This window comes from Lucilia sericata, unplaced genomic scaffold, assembly GCF_015586225.1.
Source record: "Lucilia sericata isolate MDLA Ls3-8-SP2 unplaced genomic scaffold, ASM1558622v1 Contig000371F_arrow, whole genome shotgun sequence".
Taxonomy (NCBI): domain Eukaryota; kingdom Metazoa; phylum Arthropoda; class Insecta; order Diptera; family Calliphoridae; genus Lucilia; species Lucilia sericata.
In genome coordinates, this window is record NW_023994390.1 from 221,111 (window position 1) to 240,724 (window position 19,614).

A 19,614-nucleotide genomic window follows, 5' to 3' on the forward strand; every position below is an offset into this window, starting at 1 on the left:
ACAGAACTACAGCAGAACTAGAACTGAACAAGAACAGAACTAGAACTGAACTAGAACTGAACTAGAAAAGAACTAGAACAGAACTAGAACAGAACTAGAACAGAACTAGAACAGAACTAGAACTGAACTGGAACTAAACTAGAACTGAACTAGAACTGAACTAGAACTGAACTAGAACTGAACTAGAAATGAACTAGAACTGAACTAGAACTGAACTAGAACTGAACTAGAACTGAACTAGAACTGAACTAGAACTGAACTAGAACTGAACTAGAACTGAACTAGAACTGAACTAGAACAGAACTAGAACAGAACTAGAACAGAACTAGAACAGAACTAGAACAGAACTAGAACAGAACAGAACTAGAACAGAACTAGAACAGAACTAGAACAGAACTAGAAAGAACAGAACAGAACTAGAACAGAACTAGAACAGAATAGAAACAGAATTAGAACAGAACTAGAACAGAACTAGAACAGAACTAGAACAGAACTAGAACAGAACTAGGACCAGAACTAGAACAGAACTAGAACAGAACAGAACAGAACTAGAACAGAACAGAACAGAACTAGAACAGAACAGAACAGAACAGAACTAGAACAGAACAGAACAGAACTAGAACTAGAACAGAACTAGAACAGAACTAGAACTAGAACAGAACTAGAACAGAACTAGAACAGAACTAGAACAGAACTAGAACAGAACTAGAACAGAACTAGAACAGAACTAGAACAGAACTAGAACAGAACTAGAACAGAACTAGAACAGAACTAGAACAGAACTAGAACAGAACTAGAACAGAACTAGAACAGAACTAGAACAGAACTAGAACAGAACTAGAACAGAACTAGAACAGAACTAGAACAGAACTAGAACAGAACTAGAACAGAACTAGAACAGAACTAGAACAGAACTAGAACAGAACTAGAACAGAACTAGAAGAGAACTAGAACAGAACTAGAACAGAATTAGAACAGAACTAAACCGGAACTGGAACTAGCAAAGGAGTAGAACAGAACTAGAATAGAACAGACATAGAACAGAACTATAACCGAACAAGAACAGAACTAGAACTAAACTACAACAGAACTAGAACAGAATTAGAACTGAACTAGAACAGAACTAGAACTGAACAAGAACAGAACTAGAACTGAACTAGAACTGAACTAGAACTGAACTAGAACTGAACTAGAACAGAACTAGAACAGAACTAGAACAGAACTAGAACAGAACTAGAACTGAACTAGAACTAAACTAGAACTGAACTAGAACTGAACTAGAACTGAACTAGAAATGAACTAGAACTGAACTAGAACTGAACTAGAACTGAACTAGAACTGAACTGAACTAGAACTGAACTAGAACTGAACTAGAACTGAACTAGAACTGAACTAGAACAAAAGTATAACAGATCCGGAACGGAAATGGAACAGAACTAGGACAGAACTAAAACAGAACTAGAGCAGAACTAGAATAGAACTAGAACAGATCTAGAACTGAACTACAACAGAACTAGATCGCAACCACAACAAAAATAGAACAGATCTAGAACAAAACTACAACGGTACTATAATTAACATATTTATACGTATTTAAATACTATTCCGAGGGCAATTGTATGGAGGTTAGGTGAAGTCTTGGATCGTTTTCGATATTAAACAAACCTTATCAATAAATAGAGAATGTTGGAGCAAAATGTCAGCCGTTTTGTTCTGTTCTTCGGAGCCTATTCAACAAGCAGTTAGGTGGACAGTTAGAAGGTTATGATGGTTATGTCTAAGAATCTTAAAAAGGTCAGAAATATATAAACTTTTATGTAACTATGATAAATATGTCGATGTGTTATAAACGTGATGACAAAATCCTCCTTTCATCTTTTTTTTATGATTATTAACAAATTAGCTTAGAAAGCAAATATGTTAATCCTGCTTTTTTATTTAGCTGCAAAACTTGTTCTATTAGTTATGTTATATTGGTCAGTTGAGTAGAATGTTATTGTGTTTTTTCTATTATTATTTTGTATTGTGTGTTTTAGTTTTACGATTATAAAGTTATAGACTTAGACAATTTGCATTCTAAGCTAACTTTTAAAAAAGTTTAAATTTTCAATTCTTAGCATAGACATTTGTTGCTAATATAAAATTATTTTTTTTTATTTAACAATTATTTTATTTAACGTTTTAGTTTTTACACTTTTTTTACTTATTAGTTAATAATATTTTAAAATTCGTTTTCTTTTCCAATAAATAATTCTTATATTCATAAAAAAGCACAACTCTGAGAGAGAAAATTTAATATATTATTACACTATTTATGCTATTAATAAATTATTTTTACATTTTTTATTGTAATAATATTATATAAAATGTACAAGTTGTTTTGTTTTTTTTTTTTTTTTTGTGAAAATGTATAATAGATTTTTTTAGGTTTTAAAGATCAGTCTAAATAGAGCAAAAATACATACAAGACATTTGTCCAATTCACAAATGGGTTGTAACGTTGTATTGTTGTATGTCTTACATATTATGGTTGTTTTGTTTCGAAAACAAACCTTTAAAAAAAAACCTATGACATACAACGCTACAATACCAATAGTGAGTAGCACAAATGTTTGGTTTTATGTACAACAAAAAATATTACGTGAATTTCTTTCAATAATAGCCTTATTGTCTTAAATTAAAATGAGATTTACATTGAATCTAGGGTGTGAATAAGTAAGTATTTGTCGACTTAATTTACAAATGACAGGTTACACTTAAAGTTGACAAACAATTGAGATTGACTAGCTTAAAATGAGGTTTATTTTTTCTTCTCTTTTCTTTTGTTGTTGTAATTAAATAGCAATTAATAGCTTAATTAACTTACACATATTCCAGCGGAGTAAAACGCGTTGAACGATATAAAATCACACTAGAACAACGCGCACAATGCTGCTGCTATCATACCTCTGACATGGCATTATGGTTGATGGAATTCGATTTAGGCCTTTCACAAATAATCACACGTGTTGTGCCCTTATTCGAACGTCTGGACACGGTCAAGGAGGTGGTTAAAGTGCGCATTGAATCACAGCTATTGTGTAGGCGACGTCCTACGGTGTTACAACGATTTTGGGTGGAATTATGGCGATAGGATTTGCAACAGCAGGTAAACCACTTGAAGGGAGGAAATCGACTAGAATGTGTGAGAGAAGAAAATTAAATGAAAAACAAAATCTTTTAGCCTTAACTAAGTCATTGTCAATTAAATGTTTTACACTTTAACTTTAACAATTACCTTAATGTTCGAAAAACAGTTGAGGAAAATAGACAATATATCAAAGGATTTGCTGCTGAGTTGAGAGGCGCTAGACTCTGTATAAAAGTAGCTATGGCTATATTAGTTTGTGTTTGTGGTATATGACCAAACACCTGCAACAAATCGAATATAATGTAGGGAGACCAACACACTATGAATACTATTACAATAACAAAGTCATTTTAACAGTTTTTCACTTTAGCTCTTGGTATTATACCCCTCGAACTGGCTCTTCTTGCGGTGGCATTGCTAAAGCCCGCCCTTTCTGCCGGCACAAATATTGAACCTTTAGCCCATATTGTTTTCACTATAATGGCATAACAGGCGGAAATAATAAGGGCGGGAAAGGCAAAGAGTGTGGCCGATACTAGACTCATATAGACTTGCCAAGCCCAGGGTGATCCCAATTCTATCCAACATTGTGTCTGGCCCTGTATAAGTTTCTCTTCGTAGAGCATCAGTATGGGTAGGGAAAATAGGGCGGAGACTATCCAGGCTCCTGCCACCCAGATGACGGGCACGTTTCCCTTAAATAGAAAAATATAAATTTTTGTATTTTTTTTTTTTAACAAATTAATATAATTTTGGGTTTGGTTCTTTCTAGACTATAGACTAGACTATACACTAGACTATAGAGTAGACTATAGACTAGACTATAGGCTAGACTAGACTATAGGCTAGACTATAGATTAGACTATAGACTAGACTATAGACTAGACTATAGACGAGACTATAGGCTAGACTAGACTATAGGCTAGACTATAGATTAGACTATAGACTAGACTATAGACTAGACTATAGACTAGACTATAGACTAGACTATAGACTAGACTATAGACTAGACTATAGACTAGACTATAGACTAGACTATAGACTAGACTATAGACTAGACTATAGACTAGACTATAGACTAGACTATAGACTAGACTATAGACTAGACTATAGACTAGACTATAGACTAGACTATAGACTAGACTATAGACTAGATTAGAGACTAGACTATAGACTAGACTATAGACTAGACTATAGACTAGACTATAGACTAGACTATAGACTAGACTATAGACTAGACTATAGACTAGACTATAGACTAGACTATAGACTAGACTATAGACTAGACTATAGACTAGACTATAGACTAGACTATAGACTAGACTAGACTATAGACTAGACTAGACTATAGACTAGACTATAGACTAGACTATAGACTAGACTATAGACTAGACTATAGACTAGACTAGAGACTAGACTATAGACTAGACTAGAGACTAGACTAGAGACTAACTATAGACTAGACTAGAGACTAGACTATAGACTAGACTATAGACTAGACTATAGACTAGACTATAGACTAGACTATAGACTAGACTATAGACTAGACTATAGACTAGACTATAGACTAGACTATAGACTAGACTATAGACTAGACTATAGACTAGACTATAGACTAGACTATAGACTAGACTATAGACTATAATATAACCATAAATTAATAAACACTTCTGAAATTGAAATATATAAATGTTTATCAAGATAAAATGAAAAATATCAATTGTTTACATGGTGAAAAATATTATGTAAAGAAAGTAAAACAATTCAAATATGGACTGGACTATAGACTAGACTATAAACTAGACTATATAGTAGACTATATAGTAGACTATATACTAGACTATAGACTAGACTATAGACTAGACTATAGACTAGACTATAGACTAAACTAGACTAGACTATGGACTAGACTATAGACTAGACTATAGACTAGACTATAGACTAAACTATAGACTAGACTATGGACTAGACTATAGACTAGACTATGGACTAGACTATAGACTAGACTATAGACTAGACTATAGACTAGACTATAGACTAGACTATAGACTAGACTATAGACTAGACTATAGACTAGACTATAGACTAGACTATAGACTAGACTATAGACTAGACTATAGACTAGACTATAGACTAGACTATAGACTAGACTATAGACTAGACTATAGACTAGACTATAGACTAGACTATAGACTAGACTATAGACTAGACTATAGACTAGACTATAGACTAGAGTATAGACTAGACTATAGACTAGACTATAGACTAGACTATAGACTAGACTATAGACTAGACTATAGACAAGACTATAGACTAGACTATAGACTAAACTATAGACTAGACTATAGACTAGACTAGCAATTGTGTAATCAATGTAAATAATTAGAAAATTACAAAAGAATAAAGCTTTAGGCCAGCAACACCTTCAGATTGAAATAAAATTTCATTAGATGTAAAATTCATGTAAAAACTATACTGTAATATTTACACAGTGTCAACAATGAAATATGTAAGAGTTAAATGGTTGAGTAAGCTTTAGCTTAATAAACGTAAAATGACAAATTTGTAATATTAAAGGTAAAATGAAAAAATCAATTGTTTACATGGTGTCAAAAATCATGTAAAGAATGTAAATAATTGAAATATGGTGTAAATGCTTTAGTATTATATAAGTTATTAGGTTTAAGTTTTAAAAATGACCAATGGGAATTGTTGACATCATGTAAATGATGTGTAACAATGTAAATAACTCTAAAAATTATACTAATTAAAAAATAAATGTTTTTATCAAGGTAAAATGAAGAATATCAACTGTTTACATGATGTAAAAGTTTTCCCATAGTCGTTTAAAAATGTCAATAATGTACATAATGTAAAATATCATGTAAAGAATGTAAACAATTCATATATGGTGTAAATGTGTAATATAAGTTATTAAATTTCAGTTTTACGCAATGACATTTAGAATTGTTGACATCATGTAAATAATGTGTAAAGAATGTAAAAAATTCCAAAAATCCAACAATTTAAAGATAAATATTAATAATGACTTGTTATCTAAATAAAATGAAAAATTTCAATTGTTTACATAGTGTAAAATATCATGTAAAGAATGTAAACAATTCAAATGTGGTATAAACGTGTTAGTATTATGTAGGCTATTAGGTATAAGTTTTATAAATGATAATTTTGAATTGTTGACATCATGTAAATATTTACACTTTATTTACAGGATGTGAATATAAACAATACAAAAATTTAAAGATAAATATTAATAATGATCTCTTATCTAGATAAAATGAAAAATTGCAACTGTTTACAAAATGTAAAAAATAAATGTATTTTATTCCTATTTTATAGACTTTAGTCAAACATTTCATTATAATTTACTTCATGTAAAGTGTGTGTAAATAATTTTGTATACATTATTTATAGCAAATAAAAATTCTCTTTATCCTATTACGTTTTACATGTAAATTTATTTGGGACTTTTTTTTAAATTATTACCAACAATTAGCATAAACAATAAATCTCTCTCTATCTCCTGCCGCAAATTACATTTATTTAATTGCCAACCATTATCATGTTAATAAAATTTTAAAAACTCCGTTTTAAAATTAAATTGCTTATAATTAACATTTATATGTGCGGCTTTTAAAAACCAACCTAACCAACATATACCCTTATTTAAATAACAATTAAATTCTGATTGTCCCTTTATTATTCATATACTTACATGATTTCGAAAAATTCATGGGATGTGTAATGGCATCATATCTATCAATGCTCATGGCTACCAGAACATACGTCGATGAATATGTAACACAAACTTGAGAGAAACGTATTAATTTACACGCCACATTACCGGCTCGCCAGGATATCGTTATGCGCCAAATGATGTCAGTTAAAACATTTAGTAAACCAACACAAAGATCTAAAGACAATACAAAAGAGCAATGTATAAAATATTATTATGTATGTATAAGATAGAATGTGATATAAATCATATTTTTCCTTAAGTATGTGTTTTAATATAAAAAAAAATACAAAAGAAATCTTTGAATATCCTTATATAAATATAAACAGGGTTTCACAGACAAGTTTTGCAGTTTCCTTAGGAACGAAAATAATTTTGGTTGCTTTGGGTTACCTAAACAAATGGGAAGTTAAGTAGACATACACCTTAGCACGTGTATGTTCTTCACATACCGACAAGAACAAATGTTGCCAATAGAAATATACACATTGGTTTAGGATAAGATCCATGGTCACCACAAAGAAACATGTAGGTGCCTCTGACACATGTAAATAATGAACAAGTTTTTAAATGTGTAAAAATTTAAATAACTAAAGCATAGTGTCCATGTGCTAGTTATTAGTTGACATTATGTAAACAATGTGTAAAGATGTAAATAATGCAACAAATTAAAGATCAACAGTGTTAATGACCCCGCATTTCGGTAAAATGTAAAAAAAAAATCAGTTTAGTCTATAGTCTAGACTTGACTATAGACTAGACTATAGATACTAGACAATAGACTAAACTAAAGTCTAGACTATAGACGATATCATAGACTAGACTATAGACGACACTATAGACTAGACAATAGACTAGACTTTAGACTAGACTATAGACTAGACTAAAGACTAGACTATAGACTAGACTATAGACTAGACTATAGACTACACTAAAGACTAGACTATAGACTAGACTATAGACTAGACTATAGACTAGACTATAGACTAGACTATAGACTAGACTATAGACTAGACTATAGACTAGACTATAGACTACACTATAGACTACACTAAAGACTAGACTATAGACTAGACTATAGACTAGACTATAGACTAGACTATAGACTAGACTATAGACTAGACTATAGACTAGACTATAGACTAGACTATAGACTAGACTATAGACTAGACTATAGACTAGACTATAGACTATAGACTAGACTATAGACTAGACTATAGACTACACTAAAGACTAGACTATAGACTAGACTATAGACTAGACTATAGACTAGGCTATAGACTAGACTATAGACTAGACTATAGACTAGACTATAGACTAGACTATGGACTAGACTATAGACTAGACTATAGACTAGACTATGGACTAGACTATAGACTAGACTATAGACTAGACTATAGACTAGACTATAGACTAGACTATAGACTAGACTATAGACTAGACTAGACTAGACTATAGACTAGACTATAGACTAGACTATAGACTAGACTATAGACTAGACTATAGACTAGACTATAGACTAGACTATAGACTAGACTATAGACTAGACTATAGACTAGACTATAGACTAGACTATAGACTAGACTATAGACTAGACTATAGACTAGACTATAGACTAGACTATAGATTAGACTATAGACTAGACTATGGACTAGACTATAGACTAGACTATGGACTAGACTATGGACTAGACTATAGACTAGACTATGGACTAGACTATAGACTAGACTATAGACTAGACTATAGACTAGACTATAGACTAGACTATAGACTAGACTATAGACTAGACTATAGACTAGACTATAGACTAGACTATAGACTAGACTATAGACTATAGACTAGACTATAGACTAGACTATAGACTACACTAAAGACTAGACTATAGACTAGACTATAGACTAGACTATAGACTAGGCTATAGACTAGACTATAGACTAGACTATAGACTAGACTATAGACTAGACTATGGACTAGACTATAGACTAGACTATAGACTAGACTATGGACTAGACTATAGACTAGACTATAGACTAGACTATAGACTAGACTATAGACTAGACTATAGACTAGACTATAGACTAGACTATAGACTAGACTATAGACTAGACTATAGACTAGACTATAGACTAGACTATAGACTAGACTATAGACTAGACTATAGACTAGACTATAGACTAGACTATAGACTAGACTATAGACTAGACTATAGACTAGACTATAGACTAGACTATAGACTAGACTATAGACTAGACTATAGACTAGACTATAGATTAGACTAGACTAGACTATGGACTAGACTATAGACTAGACTATGGACTAGACTATGGACTAGACTATAGACTAGACTATAGACTAGACTATAGACTAGACTATAGACTAGACTATAGACTAGACTATAGACTAGACTATAGACTAGACTATAGACTAGACTATAGACTAGACTATAGACTAGACTATAGACTAGACTATAGACTAGACTATAGACTAAACTATAGAGTAGACTATAGAGTAGACTATAGAGTAGACTATAGAGTAGACTATAGACTAGACTATAGACTAGACTATAGACTAAACTATAGACTAGACTATAGACTAGACTATAGATTAGACTATAGACTAGACTATAGACTAGACTATAGACTAGACTATAGACTAGACTATAGACTAGACTATAGATTAGACTATAGACTAGACTATAGACTAGACTATAGACTAGACTATAGACTAGACTATAGACTAGACTATAGACTAGACTATAGACTAGACTATAGACTAAATTATAGAGTAGACTATAGAGTAGACTATAGAGTAGACTATAGAGTAGACTATAGAGTAGACTATAGAGTAGACTATAGACTAGACTATAGACTAAACTATAGACTAGACTATAGACTAGACTATAGATTAGACTATAGACTAGACTATAGACTAGACTATAGACTAGACTATAGACTAGACTATAGACTAGACTATAGACTAGACTATAGATTAGACTATAGACTAAACTATAGACTAGACTATAGATTAGACTATAGACTAGACTATAGACTAGACTATAGACTAGACTATAGACTAGACTATAGACTAGACTATAAACTAGACTATAGACTAGACTATAGATTAGACTATAGACTAGACTATGGACTAGACTATAGACTAGACTATAGACTAGACTATAGACTAGACTATGGACTAGACTATAGACTAGACTATGGACTAGACTATAGACTAGACTATAGACTAGACTATAGACTAGATTATAGACTAGATTATAGATTAGACTATAGACTAGACTATAGACTAAACTATAGAGTAGACTATAGATTAGACTATAGACTAGACTATGGACTAGACTATAGACTAGACTATAGATTAGACTATGGACTAGACTATAGACTATACTATAGACTAGACTATAGACTAGACTATAGACTAGACCATAGACTAGACTATAGACTAGACTATAAACTAGACTATAGACTAGACTATAGACTAGACTATAGACTAGACTATAGACTAGACTATAGACTAGACTATAGACTGGATTATAGACTGGATTATAGACTGGATTATAGACTAGACTATAGACTAGACTATAGACTAGACTATAGACTAGACTGTAGACTAGAATATAGACTAGACTATAGACTAGACTATAGACTAGACTATAGACTAGACTATGGACTAGACTATAGACTAGACTATGGACTAGACTATAGACTAGACTATGGACTAGACTATAGACTAGACTATAGACTAGACTATGGACTAGACTATAGACTAGACTATAGACTAGACTATGGACTAGACTATAGACTAGACTATGGACTAGACTATAGACTAGACTATAGACTAGACTATAGACTAGACTATAGACTAGACTAGGGACTAGACTATAGACTAGACTATAGACTAGACTATAGACTAGACTATAGACTAGACTAGGGACTAGACTATAGACTAGACTATAGACTAGACTATAGACTAGACTATAGACTAGACTATAGACTTGACTATAGACTAGACTATAGACTAGACTATAGACTAGACTATAGACTAGACTATAGACTAGACTACAGGCTAGACTATAGACTAGACTATAGACTAGACTATAGACTAGACTATAGACTAGACTATAGACTAGACTATAGACTAGACTATAGACTAGACTATAGACTAGACTATAGACTAGACTATAGACTAGACTATAGACTAGACTAGACTATAGACTAGACTATAGACTAGACTATAGACTAGACTATAGACTAGACTATAGACTAGACTATAGACTAGACTATAGACTAGACTATAGACTAGACTATAGACTACACTAAAGACTAGACTATAGACTAGACTATAGACTAGACTATAGACTAGACTATAGACTAGACTATAGACTACACTAAAGACTAGACTATAGACTAGACTATAGACTAGACTATAGACTAGACTATAGACTAGACTATAGACTAGACTATAGACTAGACTATAGACTAGACTATAGACTAGACTATAGACTAGACTATAGACTAGACTATAGACTAGACCATAGACTAGACTATAGACTAGACTATAGACTAGACTATAGACTAGACTATAGACTAGACTATAGACTAGACTATAGACTAGACTGTAGACTAGACTAGACTATAGACTAGACTATAGACTAGACTAGACTAGACTAGACTATAGACTAGACTAGACTATAGACTAGACTATAGACTAGACTATAGACTAGACTATAGACTAGACTATAGACTAGACTATAGACTACACTAAAGACTAGACTATAGACTAGACTATAGACTAGACTATAGACTAGACTATAGACTAGACTATAGACTAGACTATAGACTAGACTATAGACTAGACTATAGACTAGACTATAGACTAGACTATAGACTAGACTATAGACTAGACTATAGACTAGACTATAGACTAGACTATAGACTAGACTATAGACTAGACTATAGACTAGACTATAGACTAGACTATAGACTAGACTATAGACTAGACTATAGACTAGACTATAGACTAGACTATAGACTAGACTATAGACTAGACTATAGACTAGACTATAGACTAGACTATAGACTAGACTATAGACTAGACTATAGACTAGACTATAGACTAGACTATAGACTAGACTATAGACTAGACTATAGACTACACTAAAGACTAGACTATAGACTAGACTATAGACTAGACTATAGACTAGACTATAGACTAGACTATAGACTAGACTATAGACTAGACTATAGACTAGGCTATAGACTAGACTATAGACTAGACTATAGACTAGACTATAGACTAGACTATAGACTAGACTATAGACTAGACTATAGACTAGACTATAGACTAGACTATAGACTAGACTATAGACTAGACTATAGACTAGACTATAGACTAGACTATAGACTAGCCTATAGACTAGACTATAGACTAGACTATAGACTAGACTATAGACTAGACTATAGACTAGACTATAGACTAGACTATAGACTAGACTATAGACTAGACTATAGACTAGACTATAGACTAGACTATAGACTAGACTATAGACTAGACTATAGACTAGACTATAGACTAGACTATAGACTAGACTATAGACTAGACTATAGACTAGACTATAGACTAGACTATAGACTAGACTATAGACTAGACTATAGACTAGACTATAGACTAGACTATAGACTAGACTATAGACTAGACTATAGACTAGACTATAGACTAGACTATAGACTAGACTATAGACTAGACTATAGACTAGACTATAGACTAGACTATAGACTAGACTATAGACTAGACTACAGACTAGACTATGGACGAGACTATGGACTAGACTATAGACTAGACTATAGGCTAGACTATGGACTAGACTAGACTATAGACTAGACTATGGACGAAACTATGGACTATATTATATGCTAGACTATAGACTACACTATAGACTAGACTATAGACTAGACTATAGACTAGACTATAGACTAGACTATAAACTAGACTATAGACTAGACTATAGACTACGCTATAGAATAGACTATAGACTGCACTGTAGACTAGACTAGACTAGATATACTAATCTATAGACTAGACTACTTATCAAAAGTTTAAAAGTTAAAAAAAGTACCGAAAATGTCGTGGGGGTGCCGCGATATTTTTCGATATCAAAAAGTACTGGAAAAAGTACTAAGCACTGAGTTTTTCATGCCTGGTGTAGAGTATGAAATAATAAAAAACACATGCACAGACAAAATAGTATGTAAAGACTCAAACTGAATGGCTGTTTATATATTTATATTTGTTTGTTAAAATTCCAGATTTTTTTTACTTTGGCTTGTAGGTTGGATAGGGAAGTCCTCTTAAGATAAAAATAAAACAAATTTAAATTTAATTTATTTTGAAACTCTAGAAAATACTATTTTATAAGGTCAAAAGACACAGAAAGGCAAAACAATATGATATGATATTGTAAAGTACAGAAATAGACATTTTAAAAATATTTTTCATACCTAATTTAATTTGTTACAAATTAAATGCACAATTTACAGTTGTTTTTAGCAAAAAGAAATTTAACCAAAAATATATTTTCCATTCATTTAAAGTTTTATACCAAGTTCAGCATAGATTTATTTTTTTGTATGTATTGATTTTCATATGTAAATATAATGAAATCAAAATAAATATCTAAGTATGTGTGAAATTTATATGTATAAATATTAACACGTACCTGCCAATGCCAATTGTTTAATAAAATAATTCATTCGTGATTTTCGATTTTTATTCAAAAACATTACAAACAATACCGCTGAATTGCCCAAAACAATTATTGTGAATAGAATCCAAAACAGCAAATTGTTCCGTCTGCAAATAAATAGAAAAGAAGTTGAAATAAATATCGTATCATAAAATCACGTTATTATCGTAATTTGTGTAAAAATAAATAACATAGAAAATATTTCATATTATTATTCAATTGAGCAAATATGTTAAAGAGAAAGTGTCAGGTTTTGGTTTCTATAGGTAATCGAATAATAATGTAAATAAATATATGGAAATTACAGATAAAATATTCTATTATTCTTCTTATGTAAATTAACAGTTTAGTGAATGTCAAAAGAAAATTACAACAAAGAAATTTTCGAACACATGATCTTTTAAGTGTGATCGATTTTCAAAAGTAGTGTAAAAAATTTTTATAAAATTTTTTTTAATAGACGAAATATTTCCAAGCTGTTTTTAGATTCTAAGACAATCACGACGTCTTCCTATGTCTGTCTGTCCACCTGTTTACAGTTTATTTGCTTGTCTGTCTGTCTTCATTAAGTCCAAACGAAAAAATCTGAATGATTCCGTCTGATTTAAAGTGTTGATCTTAATACATTTCTTAATTTTTTTTTCTCCCATTTTGCCAAATTTAATTAAGCTTAAATTATTTCCCTTTTGTCTTACATTCTTCTTCTTTATTCCCCTTATACGTTAAGGTGTTGAACAATACATTCACATTCGCTTGGTATTAAGTAATTACGTTTTTGTTCATTAACTTAACTACAAAATCCAATTAGAAACAGTGATTTTGATGAACTTACAACGAATGCCAAAAGTAAGTGTACGAACTATTTAATTATATTTGTGTGGCATATTACACGAAACATAGGGTTCAAAATTTTTCAAAAAGGAAAATTGTTGAATAGAATTTCGCCTTTATATGCACTAGTTTATAAACTTATCTTTTGACTGGTCCATTAATGGGTCTATGGAATAGTCAATTAATTACAATAGTTTATATTGAGTAACCTATGAAGTAGTCTGTGGGATAGTGTATGGAGAAGTCTATGGCCTGGCCTATGGTATAGCCTATGGACTAGTTTATGTACTAGTCTATGGAGTAGTCTACGAGTAGTCTATGAACTAACATATGGACTAGCGTATGGACTAGCTTACGGACGAGCTTATGGACTATTCAGTGAACTAGTCTATGGACTAGTCAATGGTCTAGCCTATGGACTATTCTGTGGACTAATCTATGAACTAGCCTATGAACTAGTCTATGGACTAGCCTATGTACAAGTCAATGGACTAGCCTATGGACTAGTCTATGGAATAATCTATGGACTAATTTATGGACCAGTCTATAGGCTCTAGGTCTATGATCTAGTCTATGGACTAGTCTATGAACTATTCTCTGAACCAGTCTATAGTCTAGTCTAGCTTATCGGCTATTCTGTGGAATATTCTATGGTATAGTTTATGGACTATTCTATGGAGTAGTCTGTGGATACATATGGACTAGCGTATGGACTAGCTTATGGACTATTCAGTAAACTAGTCTATGGAATAGTCTATAAACTAGCCTATGGAATATTCTGTGGACTCGTCTATGAACTAGTCTATGGACTAGCCTATGTACAAGTCTATGGACTAATCTATGAACTAATCTATGGACTAATTTATGGACTAGTCTATAGACTAGTCCATGATCTAGTCTGTGGACTAGTCTATGCACTAGTCTATGGACCAGTCTATAGTCTAGTCTAGCTTATGGACTATTCTGTGGACTAGTCTATGAACTAGTCTATGGACTAGTCAACGGACTGGTCTATGAACTAGTCTATGGACTAGCCTATGGACTAGTCTACGTACTAGCCTATGGTCTATCCTATGGACTAGCTTATGGACTAGCCTATGAACTAGTCAATAGAGTAGCCTATGAACTAGTCTATGGACTAGCCTATGTACTAGTCTATGGACTAGCTTATGAACTAGTCTATGGACTAGACTATTTACTAGTCTATGGACTATGCATATGACTAGCACTAGTCTATTGAACTATTGTCTTGTCTCTGAAATAGACCATTCATTTCTCTACTGACTGGTGTATTGTCTAGTCTGTGAATTAGTTTCTGGATTAGTCTATGAATTAGTTTCTGGATTAGTCTATAGACTAGTCCATAGACTTAACAACAGACTCGTTTATGGAATAGTTAAAGGACTTGTCTACGGACTTCTCTATTCCTGACCTAACTAGTACATATATGAATTAGTCTATTGACTAGTCTGAGAACTTCTCCATTGGCTAGTCTATAAAGTAGTTTGTGGATTAATCTACAGGTTCGTCCATATACTTAGCAATTGACTAGTCTATGGAATAGTTTTAGGACTTGTCTACGGAATAGTCATTGGATTAGCATATTTTATAGTCTATTAACCGGTCTATGGACTAGTCCATTGACCAGTGTATTAATTAGTCTATTTACAAGCCTAATGACTAGGTTATTGTTTAGTGTATAGATAAGTGTTTGTTGTAGCCTATGGAGTAGTCTGTTAGTTTTTTTTTGAGTTGTCTACTGACTGTTCTATGGAGTAGTAGCCAATAGACTACTTTATATGGACAAGTCTACAGACTGATACTTATCTATTCACTGGTCGTTGAACTAGTTTATTGTGTGGTCTGTGGACTAGTCTATTGAATAGCTTATAGACACTCCTTCTATGAACTAGTACAACGACTAATCAATATACTAGTCTATAGACTGGTCAATAAACTAAGCAATGGATTCCTTTATAGACTAGTCTTTCAAATAGTTAAAGGATTTGTCTATGGACTAGACTATTAAATAGCCTATAAGCTAGTCTATTACCAAATTATCCATCTCTGATAACGAATACGGAGAAAAATTTTCTTTTGTATTTATTTTTACGTTATAAAATATTTGAATGTTTCTTTAAAAATCAAAACCCCTACTGTGCCATGTCATAGATACCAAGCTGTCACATGACAAGGATTTAATTCCTAGAAATTGTACTTGAATGTAAAATTTTAACAATAAAAAACATTTCCATTATTTTACTAAAGACTTGTATCAATTCTTGTTGCATATTTATAAGCTGGTAAATATTTGTCAAGTGTTTTTGAAAATGAAAAAAAAGCAAGTAAGAAACTTAAATTTGGCATGTCCAAACTTTTGATACTTTACATCGAGGGGTCCAGTATGAGGATCTAAGATGGAAGCTACGTACTTTAATAGGTTGTTTCCTAAAGATATATATACAGTGGGCCTATGTGACCTTAGATCAGTTATGGAGAGCTCTTAAGACGGATTATATAGCATTACACCTAAGCTATTTATTATATTTCTATAAAAATTGTTGTTACAAGTATTAATACCATTATAATGTAGTACTGTAGGGTATATTACAAACAACTTTTTTCCAACAATATACACCAGACTGTATGTCTAGTTTAATGTGGCCCAGATTTCTTTCTGTCATAGTTTTTTTTTTACCAAAATCTATATTGGCATGAGATGAACCACAGATTTTTGTAATTAAGACAAAATTTATATTATCACCCTTGTAAACATAGTTGCTTTATAACTAATTTAGTTTTTTTTTTCTTTCATCATCTTTTTTTGCACACAAGCAGACACAAAAACTTCTAATAAATGCAACAAAGAAAAACAAGAATAAAAAGAATGCAAGAAGAAAAAATTAAATAAATAACATTAGCAAATTACTTAAACAGCGTGTCTCAATTTTCTCTCAAGATTGAAAGCAGCAAAAGAGAAAATGGCGGGAGAATGATAAAATGTCCAAACAACGGAAGCGGAAGGAAATTGAAACGGAATAAATAGTTTCTTTTTTGCTGTTGTCTTGTTATAAGTAGTCGTGCGTAAAAGTTTATTTGTTTTATTGTTTCTTTTTTTTTCTGACATTGTCAAGAGATTGCAATTTTATTTATAAAATTTTTCTTTTTAAAGTTGTATTTTTTTGCTTATTTTGTTAAGTTTAAGTTTGTGACATTTTCGCATTTTTTAATATTGTAAATGTTGATATTTCTTTTTGGCGATTTATTAATAATGTGAAATATTTTTATGAAAATGAAAAGTTTTTTTTTATAATTTTTATTAAAAAACAGCTGGAAAAAATGTCTGCAGAAAGTGGATTTTTTCCAGCGCGTTTAAGAAATATTGTGGAGTCTAAAGATTTTATTATATTAATTGATTTCGTAGAAAAAACGAAATCATTTGGAAGGTATAAAATTAAAGTTACAGTTAAAGAGCAGATAGTAAACTTTTGTAAAAAAACTTAATTTACAATATAAAAGATAGTTAAAACTGGAATAGTCAGCATAATAATCAATACAATAGTCAATAAAGCAGTCAATGGACTAGTCAATAGAATCGTCCATAGACTAGTCATAGAATCGTCAATAGAGCAGTTAACAAACTAGTCAATAGTATAGTCCCTAGACTATTCAATATAATAGCCAATAGACAAGTTAATAGAATAGCCAATAGACAAGTCAACAGAATAGTCAATAGAACAGTCCATGTACTAGTTAATAGATTAGTCAATAGAATAGTCTATAGATAGCAAAAAGATTAGTCAAAAGAATAGTAATTAGACTAGATAATAGAATAGTTCATATACTAGTCAATAGAATAGCCAATAGAATAGTCCATATATTGCAAATATATTAGTCCAAAAAATAGTCAAAAGAATAGTCACTAGACTAGAACAGAATAGTCCATAGACTAGTCAATAGAATAGTCTATAACATAGTCAATAAAATAGCCAATAGACTAGTCAATAGAATAGTCTATAGCATAGTCAATAGAATAGTCTATAGCATAGTCAATAAAATAGTCAATAGAGCAGTCAATTGGCTAGTCAATAGACTAATCATTAAATAGTCAATATAATAGAGCAGTTAATAGAGCATTCAATTGATAGTCCATAGACTAGTCAATGGAATATTCAGAATAATCCATAGACTAGTCAATATAATAGTCCATAGAATAACCAATACAATAGTCCGCAGATAAGTCAATAGACTAGTCAATAGAATAGTCCATAGACTGGTCAATAGAATAGTCAATAGAGCAGTTAATGAGCTAGTCAATAGTATAGTCCATAGACTATTCAATAGAATAGCCAAAGTCAAGTCAATAGAATAGTCAACAGAGCAGTCCATGAAATAGTCAATACATTAGTCAATAGACTAGTTAATAGAATAGTCCATAGATAGCAAATAGATCAAGAGAATAGTCACTAGACTAGATTATAGAATAGTTCATTTACTAGTCAATAGTCCATAGACTAGTCAACAGAATAGTCAATAGAATAGTCCATAGATAGCAAACATATTAGTCAAAAGAACAGTCACTAGACTAGATAATAGAATACTTCATATACTAGTCAATAGAATAGCCAATAGACTCGTCAATAGAATAGTCCATAGACTAGTAAACAGAATAGTCAATAGAATAGTCCATAGATAACAAATAGATTAGTCAATAGAATAGCCACTAGAATAGCCAATAGACTAGTCAATGGAGTAGTCAATGAACTAGTCAATAGAATAATCACTGCCCATCATACTAGTCAATAGAGTTGTCAATGGACTAGCTAATAGACTGGTCAGTATACTGGTTAATAGACTAGCTAAGAGGCTAGTGAATAGACTATTGAATATACTGGTTAGAGTAGTCGGTAGACTAGTCAATAAAGTAGTCAATATAATAGTCTATAGACTAGTCAACAGACAACTCAATAGAGTAAATAATAGACTAGTCAATAGAATAGTGAATAGACTACCCAATAGAATAGTCGATAGACTAGGCTATAGACAAGTCAATAGAGTAGTCAATAGATAAGCCAATAGATTAGTCAATAGAACAGTTAATAGACTAAACAGTAGACTATTCAACAGTCTGTATACTTG

The 19,614-nt window shown here is 31.5% G+C and overlaps 1 protein-coding gene across 1 annotated transcript; it reads right to left on the bottom strand.

Annotated features, from left to right (window-relative positions):
* Positions 1 to 1,534: 1,534 nt before the first annotated feature.
* Positions 1,535 to 13,739, bottom strand: LOC119604227 (cardioacceleratory peptide receptor). Its single transcript, XM_037956711.1, is given in 5 exon segments — positions 1,535 to 3,175; positions 3,278 to 3,804; positions 3,806 to 3,825; positions 6,867 to 7,064; positions 13,618 to 13,739. Coding segments are annotated over 5 exon segments (1,044 nt in total). The 5' UTR covers positions 13,682 to 13,739; the 3' UTR covers positions 1,535 to 2,940.
* Positions 13,740 to 19,614: the final 5,875 nt, after the last annotated feature.